This window comes from Acanthochromis polyacanthus, chromosome 14 (genome assembly GCF_021347895.1).
Source record: "Acanthochromis polyacanthus isolate Apoly-LR-REF ecotype Palm Island chromosome 14, KAUST_Apoly_ChrSc, whole genome shotgun sequence".
NCBI lineage: Eukaryota > Metazoa > Chordata > Actinopteri > Pomacentridae > Acanthochromis > Acanthochromis polyacanthus.
In genome coordinates, this window is record NC_067126.1 from 30,280,101 (window position 1) to 30,296,807 (window position 16,707).

General features: G+C 41.3%; 2 protein-coding genes across 4 annotated transcripts in view; one reads left to right on the forward strand and one right to left on the reverse strand.

The window, feature by feature from the left end:
* tanc1b (tetratricopeptide repeat, ankyrin repeat and coiled-coil containing 1b) overlaps nucleotides 1–11,847 on the forward strand; it is a 109,271-nt gene extending 97,424 nt beyond the window's left edge. For 2 of the 3 annotated variants that reach the window (XM_022218483.2, XM_051958586.1), the window contains 9 exons: nucleotides 3,514–3,647; nucleotides 5,023–5,146; nucleotides 5,272–5,447; nucleotides 5,606–5,738; nucleotides 6,440–6,469; nucleotides 6,573–6,664; nucleotides 7,959–8,105; nucleotides 8,919–9,019; nucleotides 9,097–11,847. In XM_022218483.2, coding sequence (XP_022074175.2) covers nucleotides 3,514–3,647; nucleotides 5,023–5,146; nucleotides 5,272–5,447; nucleotides 5,606–5,738; nucleotides 6,440–6,469; nucleotides 6,573–6,664; nucleotides 7,959–8,105; nucleotides 8,919–9,019; nucleotides 9,097–10,696 — 2,537 coding nt within the window. In that variant the 3' untranslated portion in view covers nucleotides 10,697–11,847. The remainder of the gene's footprint in view (nucleotides 1–3,513; nucleotides 3,648–5,022; nucleotides 5,147–5,271; nucleotides 5,448–5,605; nucleotides 5,739–6,439; nucleotides 6,470–6,572; nucleotides 6,665–7,958; nucleotides 8,106–8,918; nucleotides 9,020–9,096) is intronic. The other variant, XM_022218491.2, reaches the window with a different exon arrangement.
* Nucleotides 11,679–16,707, reverse strand: part of LOC110968557 (WD repeat, SAM and U-box domain-containing protein 1-like) — a 41,050-nt gene continuing 36,021 nt past the window's right edge. The window contains exons 10-11 of the mRNA XM_022218465.2: nucleotides 13,433–13,567; nucleotides 11,679–13,321 (exon numbers count right to left, since the gene is read on the reverse strand). Of these exons, the coding sequence (XP_022074157.1) occupies nucleotides 13,170–13,321; nucleotides 13,433–13,567 (287 nt within the window). The 3' untranslated portion in view covers nucleotides 11,679–13,169. The remainder of the gene's footprint in view (nucleotides 13,322–13,432; nucleotides 13,568–16,707) is intronic.

Below are 16,707 nucleotides of genomic sequence, written 5' to 3' on the forward strand. Positions count from 1 at the left end.
TAGCTGTCCATTATTTACCTCTCAGCTCTATTTATAAAGTGGATGTTCAATTACCGCCATCACCTCTTGGCACTGCTTCATAAATAATGAAATAGCCGGTCACAGGACTGTGCCAAGCTGTGGCGCCACTGACCTGAAACAAAGCGAGTCCTAAACCTTTGGCATATTCAAGTATATTTGCAACCACCTGGCAGTAATTTAAAATGAGAACCAGGCTCATCTTTATTCAGAGGGAACAGATTAGTAAACACAATTATGACCATAATCTAGATTTCAGCCCACTGAGTCAAAAACGGGGGAATATTTCTGCATATTTACAGTGGTGTATTGCAGGTAGAGATACAGCATTGTCTGCATGGAGTTCAATACAAGACTGCAAGAATGACTCAGCTCATGTTGACTCGATCCAAACACCAGAAATGATTAGCACTGAGCAATATATTAAATCACGCTTTCACCTCAAATCCCTTTTGTACTCTTCAGCCGCAGGTTTAATAACCCAGTCCTTCTGCTCTCATGCAGACAATCTCAAAAATTGACAAAGTTTCCAAAATATCCCCATGAAAACCGGTCATTCGTTGTTGTTTCTGAAACGGCTCTCGGATAACAACCTGTGAAACTTTATGGCATATTTAAAATTCAGCGAAATATCACATCTCGATGCAAATCGGTCCGCTGTCTCCCGTGTTTAAATAGAGGCAGATTGGATTGTACATCTGTGCAAGCTCCATCTTTTAAAATCCCCTCTTAAGATGCAAAACGCTTCCCTGTTATTCAAAGAACTGTAATTTAACAGCACAGAGTCATTCTAGTTTCTAGTTGTTGTAAACACACAGCAGCAGGACTGGCTCAAGGCTAAGACGAACAAATGTTTATGCTGCTAAAGTGCAATCACTTCTAAATAACATACCGTGTTGTAATTTGTGCGTTTTTGGTTCTACTTTTTCTGACAAATGCAGTAAAAAGAGGATTACTACTCTGAATATTATTGTTAGACCATGTTGTCATGGCAGTAATCCATTTAAATTAAACCCTGTTTCTTTTATTTGAGTGAGCATTTCTATCATTTTTCTTCATATGTTTGAGTATTTATGTCTCCAGTATGATGGATTCGCTCTTAATTGGTATATTGGTCTTTGATTTGCTGTTCATGTTCTGCCCATGCTGATGAGGCTTTCTTAGTGCTTCTCAACACACGACTTCAGGAGTGAGTGATCTCCAGGTATTAGAGAAAGCGTGACTGCCTCTTCTAGTAGTTAGGAGGCTTAAATGAAGAAGACAAGCAGTGAATACACTGAATATACAATGCAAGTGTTTAGACTGTATAATCACAGAACAGCTTTAGGTAGGAGACAGCTACTGTATTTGTGGATATGCTCAGGTGGCTGTAGAACAATTGCATATTATTCCTAAAACAACTGTGCTTTTGCTGAGACCAACACAGTTTACCTTTTTTTTAAATGAAAACCTTGTCTCCAGATTATTGCAAATTATTTACGTGTACGAAATAGTTGATATTCATGAAGCGCATTTTAAACTACTACACTTGTAAATGCAAAATTAAAAACTTTTATTACAATAAGCCTTCCTAAGCCTTAGAAGTTGTGCTAGTTTGTACTCTGTCATTTCTGAGTCTGTATATTTGAAGTAAAAGAAACTGTTTTCAGACATCATTTAAATTCCTCAAAGGTAGAGGCAAAACCTAGAGTGTGTGTGTTCTGCTTAAGTTGCCATTTTACAAATCAATGTCTGTGTTGCTTCTTAAAATTTTCCAGGAGCCTTTTGTAATTGACATTTTATCAAGCCTTGAATCACACTTAATTGAATTTTTTTAATGAATTTCTGAATACTAAATCTGACTTTGAGAAAAGTATTAGAAGACTAAGCAGCTGCAACAGAAGCAAGAGCAAACTGAAATATCACCAGCTATGGGTAAGAATACTTGTAGGTGTTTGTCAGTGTTGGAGAAAAATGTTCCAGGGTTGTTGTTTTGTTTTTTTTTTAAATCTGCAAATCTTCACTTGTGTGTTGCTGTTGATTTTATTTGGGCTTCTCTCGTCTGGTGGTGCAGTGGTGGTGGAACGGGGCATTATGCGTTTACCTTGTAAATCTACTATCAGACAGTGATTTAAAGTCTCCTCCGCAAGACACTGTCAAGGTAGCTTGTAGGTGAGCTAGAGGAGTTGGCAGAGGGGTTCTGAGACAAGGCTGATGAATAGCTTTCAAAACAGAAGATAAAGGAAGCAGCATATCACACTGAAGAAATAAATGATCAGAGTTCCAGAAAAGAGCTCTTTATTTCAAACAAGAGAAATTTTGAGATGCTCTAGTATGAAAAAAAAGTTGGTGAGAACACTGAAGATTTGAATAAATGGTACCAATTTGGCATGAATACATGGGAATTGCGCTAAGCTTGAAGAACTTCGAGGAATAGAATGAGTTGTGCAAAAACAGGCATCGCTCTCACACATCAACAAAACCATCCAGCTGTTCTGTGTTCTTTGTAACCTAGGACCATCCCGAGTGCTGCTAATGTTGCTCCCTGGAGCACAAACAGGCTAAATTTAGCTGCTGGGAGTTATTGTTCTGTTCTGTGCAGTGTGTGAGGATATCCATATTTTGAGCAGATGGAGGGTGGGGTTGTTTGGCTCTGATGGCTGTTCATCCAGATGGATGATGTCAGTCAGATATGGAGACTCAGCGGTACCTTAAATCTCGGAGGTGAATGTGAGAGCAGATCTGCTCTGATTCTTTTCGGCGGATCTCACTTTGTTTGGATAACCAGCACTCATTTAAGACCGCTCCGTCTGCTGACTGACTGTAAGCATCCAGCATTTCAAGAATCTGTCTTTTCCTTACAAGAACTGTTTAATACAGTGTTTGATTATTGTTTTTGCTTTGTTTAAAACTAATTAGACGGTTAATTCCAGCTAATCTTGGTTTGAGAAAGATGCATAGTGTAATAAGAATGGGTGTTTAACGGAATTGTTTGACTTTGTTGTCTAATGTTTGTCTACTGATGCATAAAATGACTGAATTCCCATCTCTGCTATGCTTAGGGAACTTGAGGCATGAATTTAATGAGTTTAATAAGCATAACTATAATTATCTGTTTTTAAACTCAATTAGCACCAAACATTAGCTCGCATTTCTCTGCTCATTTTTTAAAATTAATTTCTTGCAAAAGACAGAAGACATTCTGTTAATTGGAGTCTGTATTTACATTCAAGCTTTCCATTTTCCACATACTCAAGGCCTACTAAAAGATGTGGGATACTGCAGATTACCAGCGTAAAACTGTGTACACTTCATGCTGTGCTCATTAATCTTTTTGCCATACATGGTCCTCTCAAGCTGAGTGTTGTTAAGAGGGGTGGTTTAAAGTTCCTCTCTTATCTTAGCACTGTACTGTATCCTCACCTCAACTGGTTCCTCTGGACGAACCTAAGCAAGAAGTCATTCCTACATTAGCGTAAACAAATGTGTGTGCGTGTCCTGTTCTCCTCACTGTAGCCTTGACAGCTGCAGCTGGCCGGGGAAAGATGGAGGTCTGCAGCTTCTTGTTGGAGCAGGGGGCGGTGGTGCAGCAGGTCAACCGGCGGGGGGTGTCTCCTCTATTCTGTGCCGTCAGACAGGGACACTGGCAGGTGAGAGCTGCTAAGTGACAATAACCTCACTGCTGCAAACTAAAATTACACCGTAATGCTTTTCTTCTGAACCTCATCCAAATAGCCTGTAGTACATTCTGCAACAGAAGTAAGTGCACCCCTGTGAAAAAATCACTTACATGTCAAGTGACTGCAGGTAACATCACTTCTCAATGACTGTATTACTTCTAAGTTGGCAAGTTGAGTATTTCATCTTGTAAGCAATCAAAAACAGACACTTCTGAGATTATATTGACAATACAGACCCCAAAGTAGAAGCTCAATACAACATATCACACCAACTGCATTACCATGTTTGAAAAATGACTTGTGAACATCACAACTTTTGCAGTTTTAGAGAAGAAGAGTTGAAAAATCTGATTGTGAGACTTCACAAACATGAAAAAGGTTACGATAAGGTCAGCGGCGCAGTTGTACCAGTAATCGGGAGGTATAGAAAAAGCGATAATACCACTAATAAGAGCTACCATGGCAGTCCTCTCTAAAGTGACGCTACATATAACGTGCTACTGTCAGAGTTTAGCTCTGAAAAACGGTCAGCCAAGTGCTTCAGACTTGACACAATGTCTTTCAATGGAAATCTTAGTTTCCGTGACAGGCCAGAGTGTGAAGGACACTGTATAACATGAAATTCCTTAAACTGCACCCAAGATAAACACCTTAGCTGCTCTTCAGCATTGAACTTCAAGATCAAACTTTGCAAAAAATACATGAAAAGAAACTTGATAAATACAGTACATTCTTTGGTCAGATGAGACCGAGACAGAATTGTTTTTGCTCAGATGGAGTTTGTGTGAACCTGGTCAGGACTACCACAGTGGATGCATAGTCCTGGCATTGGAGCACAGAGGTGGGAGTGTGATGGTATTGGCCTGAATGAGTGCAAAAGCTGTTGGGGAGATGACATTTATAGATGGCAAAAATGTATTCCTGTGTTTATACCAAAATACTGGCTGTCTTGACGGCTCCCAGTTTGCAGAAACTTGACAGAAGAGGGATCTGACATTGGATAGAGCTCCGTAACATCATGCCAAAATCACACAAGAGTTTCTTAAGAAAAAAGACAACACGTCTGTAGAATGGCAGACCTTCTCTCCAGAAATGTTATCAAGTTTGTCACAAAAAATATAGCTGAGCATATTTAGTACTGAAAAAATGCAGATTTTTATCTCCGTAATAAAAGTAGTACTGACTTTCATTGCTTTGAATTCTTACTATGGGGTCTCTATTTTTCATATAAGTCGAAACTGCTGTTTTTTTAACTTATCACAACAGTAAACACCCAACTTAGAAGGACTGTAATTATTTGGAGGTGAGTTAGCTGTTCTTTGACCTTTTTTTTTCTGTTTCTTAGATTGCAGAGCTGCTGTTGCAGCACGGTGCTGACATAAACATCAGTGACAAGCAGGGCAGGACCCTACTCATGGTGGCAGCCTGTGAGGGTCACCTGAGTACTGTTGAGTTTCTGCTTTCTAAAGGTGAGCTGCAGAGCGTCCACTAATTAGTCTAATGCACCGAGGCATCGAACGCCCATTAGCTGAATGCATTCAATTAACAGTGTGTGCTGTTATGAAGTGCTTAATGATTATTGTGTGTCTCAAAGGTGCATCTTTAACTTCGATGGACAAGGAGGGACTGATGCCCCTGAGCTGGGCATGTTTAAAAGGACATAAGAATGTGGTGCAGTTTTTGGTAGAGAAAGGTGCGGTCATCGACCACACAGACAAAAATGGACGAACTCCCCTGGACCTCGCTGCTTTCTATGGAGATGCGGAGATTGTGAGTGAAACTGGTTTAGATTTACTGAAAACATCCGTAAGTGGTCACCCAGACACATTCCAGTGCCGTTATTGAACACATACCGTTGCGTGTTAGCCCAGCTCCTGACTGTGGATTCATTGTTGGTGTGTGTTTTAACTGTCTGCGGTCTCTTGTAGGTCCAGTATTTGGTGGAAAGAGGAGCAGTGATAGAGCATGTGGACCATAGTGGGATGAGGCCTCTGGATCGGGCAATAGGTTGTAGAAACACGTCGGTGGTGGTGACTTTGTTGAAGAAGGGGGCCAAGCTGGGTAAGAACATGTCTATTTGTTTGGAGTGTAAAAGCAGCTAAAAGTGTAGAGCATTTTCTGTATTTATTTCCAACATGTAGCTTTGTGTGGAGATGCTCGGTTTGTGAAACACCATTTGGTAACTGTTAGGTCTGTGAGCCCTCAAAACTGTCTATAGGGCACCGAGTTCTTTCACAGTAAACACTAACTGTTTTGTCTCTGTCAAGCTTGTTTGTGTCTTGCTCAGTATCTCATGTTGCTAAGAATAAGCTGAGGCAAATTCCGTGGAATGTTGTGGAAAAATTCCTGCATCTCGCTCACTGTTCAGCCTGCGTATGTGTGCAGCCTCACTTTAGTGCTACGTCAGTTTCATTTCTCCCTCATGTGCTGCTTGACTAATTTAAGAATGTGACTTATCACCCAAATGACATTCATAAAGCTATCTGGGTCTGCGGCTTATCTGCAGTGCACTCTGTCTCTGAAAAAAAATAAAAAATTAGTAATGGGCTGAACCTTTACGTTTTCCCTGAGCGCAGACTGCATGCATTTACTGCTGCAAATACGAGGCCATTTAAAGTTGAATGACACATAATTGTATATAGTCACACAGCACTTTAACTCATTTTCCTTTCACGACAATGACAAGTCTTGCCGCCGCATGACGTCTCTTCTCTTCGCTCTCTCCCTCCTAACTTTTTCTTAACTGCTCTCAATAAACTAAGGCTACAGAACGTCTCCTTATGATCGATCAGGTACAATCTTTAGGTAACTTTACCTTGTACCAATTTCAAGAGAATACGGTGAGCATCTGTTCCCGCCACAAACGACAACATAACACGCCTTCTTCGTCCACAGGGAACGCTGCCTGGGCCATGGCTACTTCCAAGCCTGATATTCTCATCATTCTTCTGCAGAAGCTAATGGAGGAGGGAAACCTGCTTTACAAGGTAATGTGCAACCGGCGCAGAAATCACTTCTTGTCAACTGTAAAGGGCACTTTTCCCGTATTAATAAAATGTTTCATATTCCTGAGATGTTCCGCTGCTTAAAGACAGACGTAGGCATTCACAAAGCTATAAGATGGTGTCTTTTTTTAAGTATGTATGGGCAGAATTAAACGATATAATTCAGTTGAGCACAATAAAGTAAGTATTATCTTTTTGTAGCTTAGTTCAACTTAGAAAATGAATAGATGTGCATGTTCGGCACCACTTCCCAGAGGTGGCATGATCGATGTCTGACATTTTACAGATTGAGTTTAGTAGTTGGAATGACAAACGTGTCAGTCGTTAGCGTGTAATTGTTTAGCTATCTTTGTGAGAAGCAGTGAGGACCATCTTATCTTTTATTTATTTAACCCTCGTGTTGTCCTGCGGGTCAAAAATGACCCGGTTTAAAGTCTAAACATTAGGGGGAGAAAAAAAATTTTTCATAGTGAAACTTATGATGTCTGCATTTTCAACATTTTTGGGAAATTATTAAACATTTTTTGGTGGAAAAAAGAAATGCTAAATGTTTCTGAAGAACATTTACAAAAAATCAACTAAAATCCAGCAAATTTTGCTGGATTTTAGTTGATTTTTTTGTGACAGTTCTTCAAGAAAATATTAGACGTTTTACTGATATATATGTCTTTTTTTTTTTTTTGAAGATTTTTACTCATTTTTCTGGAAATATTTACAAGAATTTTCTTGCTAAATTTGGGGGATTTTTTATATAAAACTTTGAAGGAAAACTTTTAAGGAATTATTGGAATTTTCTTCCTGAAGGTTTTGCAGATTTTCAGAAATTTGGGGAATTTTTTTGCTGAATTTTTGGATTTTTTTTTTCAGACAAGGAAACAATATTTTTTGGTGCCTGTAAATGAAGACAACAGGAGGGTTGAAAAAAACACCTTCTAAAGGCTTAAGACATGGTGTTAGAATATGGCTTGGGTTAGAGTAAGGTAATATGTTGATGAATGTCCTCACAGACACAGCCCTACAAGTGTGTGTGTGTGTGTGTGTGTGTGTGTGTGTGTGTGTGTGTGTGTGTGTGTGTGTGTGTGTGTGTGTGTGTGTGTGTGTGTGTGTGTGTTATTTGAGCTTGTATGTGTGATTGATGAGAGAGGAGGGCTTGAGCCAGCGAGCAGATATCGTGGGAGTATCTGGTGAATACCTTGCCCTGCTTCTCTCCCCCACATTTTCCACTTCTCCTTCTGGTTCTTCCTCACTGTACGTTTGCCCTCCGTGTGTCCTCCAGAAAGGGAAGATGAAAGAGGCGGCCCAGAGGTACCAGTACGCCCTGAGGAAGTTTCCTAGAGAAGGCTTTGGTGATGACCTGAAGGCATTTAAAGACTTGAGGGTCTCTCTGTACCTCAATCTCTCCCGCTGTCGCAGAAAAACCAATGTAAGCCTCTCAGGAGACCCCTCCACTTTCCTTATTGTCTTTGTTCCTCAGCCAGCGCTGTATTTTTAGAACGATCCTTCAGTGCCTTTAGAGGAGGCATTTCACTCACCAGATTTTTGTTAGTGTAATAATATTGTTATTGTTAAATGGATGTTTGGTGAAGAAACGGCACTTCTCTGGCAATTATCCTTAATAGTTTGAAATGTTATGGAATTCTAGCATGTGAAATAATTTGAGCACGTGCAGGGGAGGTGGCTAGAAGGCTACAGTCTCCTCGTGAAACACTTCTAGTACCTGTTTGTGCCCGCCTACCGGCTTGGGGAAGTTTTACAGAACAAGCTCGACTAAAATTTTCAAAAATGACCTCAGAGCAAACATCAAGAGAATTAGAGTTTCTTAAAAGCTTTTTGGTCTTTGTATATTATTTTTGGATAATTGTTTCAGCAGAAAGAATTTGTTTACATAAGTCCAAGTCGAGCAGGAAGGCTTTTGTAGCCAGCCAGCTGTTTCTGCAATAACATGCCTTGAGCCGGCAGAAGATATGAGCAAAACAGGCAGCACGGGGTTGTCTGTTTCTACAGTAACTCCACCTGGGGTGCCTGCCAGCTATTTTATCACTTCAAACGGGGAATTTAAAACGTTGGAGATATTTTATCAGTCAAATTAGGCTATCATCTAATGTTTGAAAATATTGTCCGTGACATAAAGCAGATGAAACCTGCCCTCAAAGCTGTGTTTGGTTAAATTAAAGTCTCATTAACAGCCGCTACAGCTAGAACCGGTTCGCTGTAATTTACTGATGCTGCTCTTCAGGATTTCGGGATGGCTGAGGAGTTTGCGACAAAAGCACTGGAGCTGAAACCCAAATCCTATGAGGCCTACTATGCCCGCGCCAGAGCTAAAAGAAGCAGCAGGTAAGCTATTGAGCAGCTCCACAGCAGCTTTACATAGTTGTTGTGCATCTTGTAACAGTTCCTTCCTCCGTCCACAGACAGTTTACAGCGGCCCTGGCTGACCTACATGAAGCAGCCAAGCTGTGCCCCAACAACAGGGAAATCCGTCGCTTGCTGGCTCGAGTCGAAGATGAGTGTAAGCAGATGCAGCGAACTCAGACCAAAGGAGGCCTCGCCGGGGCTGCAGCCGCTTCCAGCCAGGCGTCAGGAGGCCACGAATCTGACCAGGAGCAAGATGACGGTCAGGAGGACCCGTCGGAGCACAGCCTCGCTCGAAGCGTGGATGGACAGAGGGACATTCTTGAAGAGGAGGAGGAGGAGGAAGAGGAGGACTCCCTGCAGCACGACAGGACAGGTGAAGCCTGCTGGTCCCAGAACAGTTACCCCTTCAACAGAGTGTTACCCTCTGAGTCAGCAATGATCACTAACAGTTTGGGACATCAGAGTCTGTCTCCCAGCTCACCTCCGGGCCCCAACAGGCTTCCTCCCCACCGGTACCCTCGAGAGCACCGGGAGGCGCTGGCACAGCAGGGTCTGGTCCTACAGCCCACCAAGCAGGCCCAGATAGTCAAGACCAACCAGCACATGAACTCCATGCAGGCTGGGGGAGGAGCTGTGGGGGGCCGCTCAGCAGGGGCCAAATCTTACGCACCTTCCAGCCCATTACCCAGCCGACACATGTCCAGCATGCTGAAGCCGGGCCCAGGTATCGACATCAGTCCTCTGCCTCCAGCTGACGAGCCGGTGTACGGGAACCGCATGTTGATGGCAGCCGCCTCCACCTCCATGGGTCACAGTTGTGAAAGTGAGAACATCCACCTGTCCCAGGCCTCCTACTCATCCTGTAGCAGCTCCAAAGGTCTGGGACAAGAACGGCTGTCTGCCCACTCCGCATCCTCTCTGGATGGCTTGGCCTGCTCTGGTCCTGGCCTCCAGGGGAGCCACGCTGACCCAGGAAAGGAAGGAGTGTGTGGTGCAGTTGGATCTCAGGGAGGAAGCAGCAGCAGCATGCGTGTGTCCAGCTCCACCAGCAGCCTGGCGTCCAGCAGCAGCCTGTCAGACAGCGGCAAGCTGGGACCTGATGTCCGCACCAAGATCTCTGACAAAGCAAAGCACAGCCAGCAGGCCAGTTCTACGGCAGAGTACAAACCCAGACCCTTCATGGGCATCACTGACAAGACGGCACGCTTTCAGCAGCAGCTGCAGCAAATTCAGCAGCAGCAGCAGCAGCAGCACGGCCTACAGGGTCACCCCAGCCTGCAGTCTGTCGGTCGCAGCTGGTTGAACCACTCCTCTGACGGCCTCGTGTGTCACAACATGTCGGCGATGAACCTGCAGCCCGTCGACTGCGAGCTTTCTTACGGTAAAACAGTGAGCACTTACCAGGAGCAGCACAAACCTCCACCACCTCAGGGTGGCATGGCAATGAGTAGCTTACAAAACGGCATGCATGCCAAGGAATTTGCAGAAAAGTTCTGCCAAGCTGCCAACTGTTACAAAGAGTCCAAGCCAGCGCTGGCTATGCCGCACACGTTCGTGGACAGTAAGCCCAAGCAGCCTGGCCTCGCCCGAGATAATCCTGCCATTCACGTAGCTTCAATGAAACCAAAGCGATCATTTATAGAGTCGAATGTGTAAAAGTGTTTGTTTCATCTCTCTTACAGGCCACAATGCACACACAAACACACAGAATACACTAGCGAAATCCTAAAGCAAGAGGACTTGTTCTAATTAGTTTTAAACCAGTCCCAAACAGTACAGTCTCACTTTTAAGCCTTGTAGGAAGTACAGTTTGCAAGCTGTTTGTTTTCCTGTGAATACAGACACCAAGCAAGTGTACTAAAAGCTCCAAGTTTTACTCGTCCCAATCTGCCGCTTAGGCCTGTCAGCTTCTGTTACACGACGACATGTCCGCCGTCATTCAGCCAAGCTGGAGACATTGCACTGAAGGAAGTATTTGGACATGTACTGTACAATCCCCATCAGCGAAGTGGTGACAGCGAGCACTTTACACACAGTTAGGCCCTGCAACTGCTTAAACAACATATTCAATTACAGCATAATGTTATTATGGAACAGTTCTGAATGGAAGACTGGAAATGGGCTTTGAACTGTGTTCATTACGTCCATGGTGCTGAGTGGAGAAATAAAGAAGAGAAAGTCCTCATAAAAAGTCTAAGGGACGGGCATTCCTGTGTTTTACGAAGGATGTTATAGATCCTCATGTTGTGTATATTCTATAAATATGTACCTCCTTCTTTTCAGTGAAGGTCTATGTTAAGTGTATTGACAAGTTCATACTTGTGTATTTTGAGTTTTAGGCACAATGTTGTTGAAATGGTGTTAAAGGTTCTACAAAACATTTGTTAAATATATTTGTACATTATATAAATCACCATTAACACTGAATCCCTTTCTGTATCTGCTTGTCGTTGCTGTCTAGTTTAATTTATTTACAGCGCCAATGGCTTGGTTAATTGTAAAAGCAATATATTTTATATAGTTATTTTTGCACAGCTACTAAGACATTTTATGATTCTCAATAATGTTGAGATTTAAGTGCATGCTACAATTGCAGTTTATATTACAGAGTAAAGGAAAAAATCTATAAAAACAGAAATGGTTTTGGGGCACAGTGCCATCCGCTCTATTTTATTATGTACGTTAAATGCAATTGTTGCCATGTTTTCAGTATTGTGAGCTTTATTAGCTGTGATCACATACTGTAATAGAACATTACTGCCATAGCCACCATGGGAGAGAGAAATAAAAGACCCACTGAGGAAAAACTCTTGACTTTTCTTTTAAAAGCTGATTAAGTTAAAGCTGGAGTGCAGGACTTCGACATAAACGTCTGTTACATTCAAGTCTTTTCCAAACGACTTCACACACTGCTGATGAAGCCCCTCAGAGCCACGTGAAACTCTTTACTTCACAGTGATGTGGTATTTTATAACTGGTGTCCCATAGCGATGAGTTTCATGGTGACTGTCCATAATTGGTTTTCCAGAGATGGTTATGGCAACTAGTAGTATGATGGAGCCTGTGGTGGGAAAAGGTAGGAAGCATCATAGACATATATTGACAGTTTGTTGTAATTAATCTCATTATCGGATGGGACAGAAAAGTTCCACACTGCAGGTTTAACCCTCCTGTTGTCCTCATTTACGAGCACCAAAAAATACTGTTTCCTTGTCTGAAAAAAATCCAAAAATTCTGCCAAAAAATCCCCAAATTTCTGAAAATTTGCAAAACCTTCAGGAAGAAAATTCCAATAATTCTTTAAAAGTTTCCCTTCAAAGTTTTATTGGTAAAAAATCCCCCAAATTTGGCAAGAAAATTCTTGAAATATTTTCCAACAACTTTGTAAAAATCTTCACCAAAAATCCTAAAAATATCTAAAGTGATCACATTTTTATCAGTAAAACTTCTGATGTTCTCTTAACATTCCCAAAAAAGATTTTTATGTGAATGTTCTTAAGAAACATTTAACATTTTTTTTCCACCAAAAATGTTCAAAGATTTCCCAAAAATGTTGAAAATGTGGACATCAGAAGTTTCAATGTGAATTTTTTTTTTTTTCCCCCCACATTTTCACATTTTAAAATGGGCCAATTTTGACCCGCAGGACTCGCTGGATTTTTGTTGATTTTTCTTTTTTGTGAATGTTCTTAAAATATTAGAAGTTTTACTGATATGTATGTAATCACTTTAGATATTTTCAGAATTTTTAGGAAGATTTTTGCTATTTTTTTGAAAATATTTACAAGAATTATCTTGCCAAATTTGGGGGATTTTTTTAAAATAAAACTTTTAAGGGAAACTTAAGTAATTTTCTTCTTGAAGATTTTGAACATTTTCTGAAATTTGGGGATTTTTTTGCTGAATTTCTGGATTTTTTTCAGACAAGGAAACAATATTTTTTGGTGCCTGTAAATGAAGACAACAGGAGGGTTAAATACTTACATCTGCAAACATTTGGCTAAACAGAACTATGTGAAATGTCAGGTTTTGATTATGTGACATCTTGAATAAAACGGTAATAACTTGCAATCGGATGAGGACCTGGTGTCCTGTACATTTTTCAGTTCAGACAATTGAGCCATTAGAGCTACTGGCTCGACTTCCATCTTGTTATTGCCATCTTCAGAGATCTGTTGGGGGTGAGGAGCGTCGTCTGTAGGAGCAGGTTCGTCATCGGGCTGGTTTTGTTCTTGCCTCGGATCCAGCTCTCGATAGATTCTCGCTCATAGGAATACCCATCTGTGGAGCAGATGCACTGTGATGGCGTGTAATCATATAATGTGCAATATGTAGGAATTACAGTGGCAGCAAAACTGAGACGTCAGTGTTCTTCAACATTTGTCAACTAACCTGCAGCAATGACTGGATCCTTCATCAACTCTCTGGTGATTGGACACAGAAATTCATCTGGGGCTCCAGAGCCGCTGTGCTCTGCCTTCAGGGCGTCGACTTTCCTCAGGAGACGACCACGGAGGCCCACAGACTCTGAAAAATCAGTACAGTTTTCAGTGTTTTGTTAAGCCTGACTGGTGATTTACATCAAATGCAATACGACATTTCATTTTTCCGGTTTATCATCATTGCAGACCAACTTAACCCTCCTGTTGTCCTCATTTACAGGCACCACAAAATATTGTTTCCTTGTCTGAAAAAAATCCAAAAATTCAGCAAAAAAAATCTTTAAATTTCAGGAAATTTTCAAAACCTTCGAAGTATTTTCAAATAATTCCTTAACAGTTTCCCTTAAAAGTTTTATTTAAAAAAATCTCCCAAATTTGGCAAGAAAATTCAATTTTTTAAAAAATTGTAAAAATCCTTCAAAAAAATGCTAAAAATATCTAAAGTGATTCCATAAATATCAGTAAAACTTCTATTTTCTTTAAGAACATGCACAAAAAATCATCTTTTTGTGAATATTCTTAGGAAACATTTTTAACTTTCCTTTTTTTCCACCAAAATATCTTCAAAGATTTCTCATAAATGTTGACATCAGAAGTTTCACTGTGAAAATAAGTTTTTTTTCCCACATTTTCAAACTTTAAAATGGGTCTATTTTGGCCCGCAGGACAACATGAGAGTTAACTCTCTCTCACGTTAATGTTATTCCACAGTATTTTCTGTCAAACTGAATGTGTGAAGCATCGGGCGCTGTGCAGACTGACTTTGTCCTCTCTGCTCTCTCAGATAAAACAAAAGCATGAATAAATCTGGACCCGCTTCCGATCAATCGGCACCGGAGCACAAAGAGAGAGACACCTTGCTGTGTGATGATGGCCTCGCAACTCAGCCAAGTTAACACCTCTCATTATTCTACTGGAGATTAAAACTCCAGCAGGTCCAAAAGAGGAGGATCGCTCTGCACACAGCTGCGTGTCTCTGCCCGCTGACAGCAACCATTTCGGTTTGTCATCAGCTGCAAATTTCAGCAGCAGCCGAAATGGAGGGACAACCTATGCATGATTAGTGGTGTGTCTGTGTATAATGGCAGCGTTACGGCTTCATTCAGATGGTGGAAGCAGCTGCAGTGATATTTTCTGTCATGCACTCTCTGGTCTGGAGGATTTTGTTAGGTGCAGTGAAAACAAAAACATGAGATAATCCCTCCTTATCACACAATTTCTAGTTTCATAGTGCAGTCAGGAGAGAAAGCTAAATGATTACACAGTAAGATTTAACCTGGCCTGTGTAAAATATTCGAAGTTTTCAGAACGTTGTATTTCTTTCAGTTGTACACTGCCATCCAAAAAAAAAGTCGCACACTCTTATACTTCGTTGGACCACCTTTAGCTTTTTGGAACGACATACGTTCACTGTGGCATCTTTTCGATAAGCTTCTGCAGCAGTCACAGCTTTATTTCTGTCCAGAGTTGCATTAGTTTTCTGCCAAGATCTTGTATTGATGATGGGAGAGTTGAACCACTGCACAAAGTCTTCTCCAGCACATCCCAAAGATTCTCAGTGGGGCTGAGGTCTGGACTCTGTGGAGGCCAATCCGTGTGAAAATGACGTCTCATGCTCCCTGATCCACTCATTCTCCATGTGAGCCCCATGAATCTTGGCATCTTGGAACATGCCCATGCCATCAGGGAAGATAAACTCCACTGATGTAAAGGCAGTGTGTTATCTGTTGATTTAATTCTCCTTTGTCCTTCTCTGTCTGCATTTTCAGATAAACCAATGGGTCATCAAAGCAATACATGAAAGAGCCCATATTATGCATATGCTACAGCTTTAAAATGGTATTCTTGGGGTCTACTCGAATATGTTTACACACTTTAATATTCAAAAAACGCATTACATTTCTCATAATGTACACTGCTGCAATCTTAGTCGGAAACGCTCTGTTTTAGCTCCTGTCTCTTTAGGGACCCCGGGTCTGCTCTGATTGGCAGCTGACCCAATATAAACACCGTTTTAGTGCAAACTGATGGTTTCTGTTGATTCTGACAGCAAGAATGCCCCAGTAGAACCTTATTCGAGGGAGAAAAAAGTGCCTTCTCCAGTGTAGACACTTGTGTGGATGTCGATGTTATGGTGGTTAAACTCAGAAGACACTGAGCACCATTTTTTTCTGCTTTCTTGTCCGTTTTGAAGTAGCAGTGTTCTTTTTTCTAATGGCACCAACTTCAATGTAAAATTCAGCCTAAAGTTGAACAAAAACCTGCATTGTTCTATTCCCTACGTGCTCCTAGAAGTGCAGCGACTTCTATTTTTAGTTCATATTGTTGTCAATGCTGTCAGATGCTAGACTGAAGTGGAAACAAAAAAAAATAGCTGAAAGGGACCAAAAATATCTAGCAGAAGTGGATCTAGTGATGAAATAACAGCGGACTGCACGGAAGCTGCTTGGTCGTTGAAACTAAGTGCGAGACAGACGTCGTTCAAATGTGTTGCATGGTGATGAAAACAAGTAAAGGTAGAAAAGTTCGGACTTCACACAAAGAGCAGCACTTCCTATAGAAGAGAGTCTGCAGATCTTTTACATGCACCAAAAAACAGCAGTTTAATTCACTGAAGTAAAATGAAATCCCCCAAAAGAATATTCTAGCCTCCTGTGTCTAAAACATTATAGTTCCTCAACCCAGAAATGAATATGGAATTGTTTATCCTGAAATTCCCTTTTCAGCAGCAATCAGGTCTGCTCACTGCCAGGCATGAACATCTGCTGGGAAAATAATCCTTTTATCATTTATATGCTGACCCGAGACTATTCCAGATTGAATACAGCGAGTCTAAAAGATATGAAATCAGCCTATAAAATATTCACCTCCTCTGACTTCTTCTCAAGAAAAGCCATGACCTTAGCGTCCTCAAACGCAGCTTCAACCCTGGATAAGTGGATGAAAAGAAAGAATTTCTGAGCTGTGCTGAGCTTCATTATTGATTCATATGAGCTTAATCGTGACTTTAGATGTGAAGAATCCAGACCAGAAAGGAGGATTTTGAAGCATGTGTCTTTTTCTCAGACACTTCCTACACGCCATGATTGATTGGGGTCATGTTCGGAGGATGTTTCATGTGTTTATAGGACACAATCAGCCTCCAACAAACCGAGGAGATCTTAACAATCAGCTCCTGTCCGCAGGGGGCCGGATACTTCACCACATACTGCAGCAAATGAAACA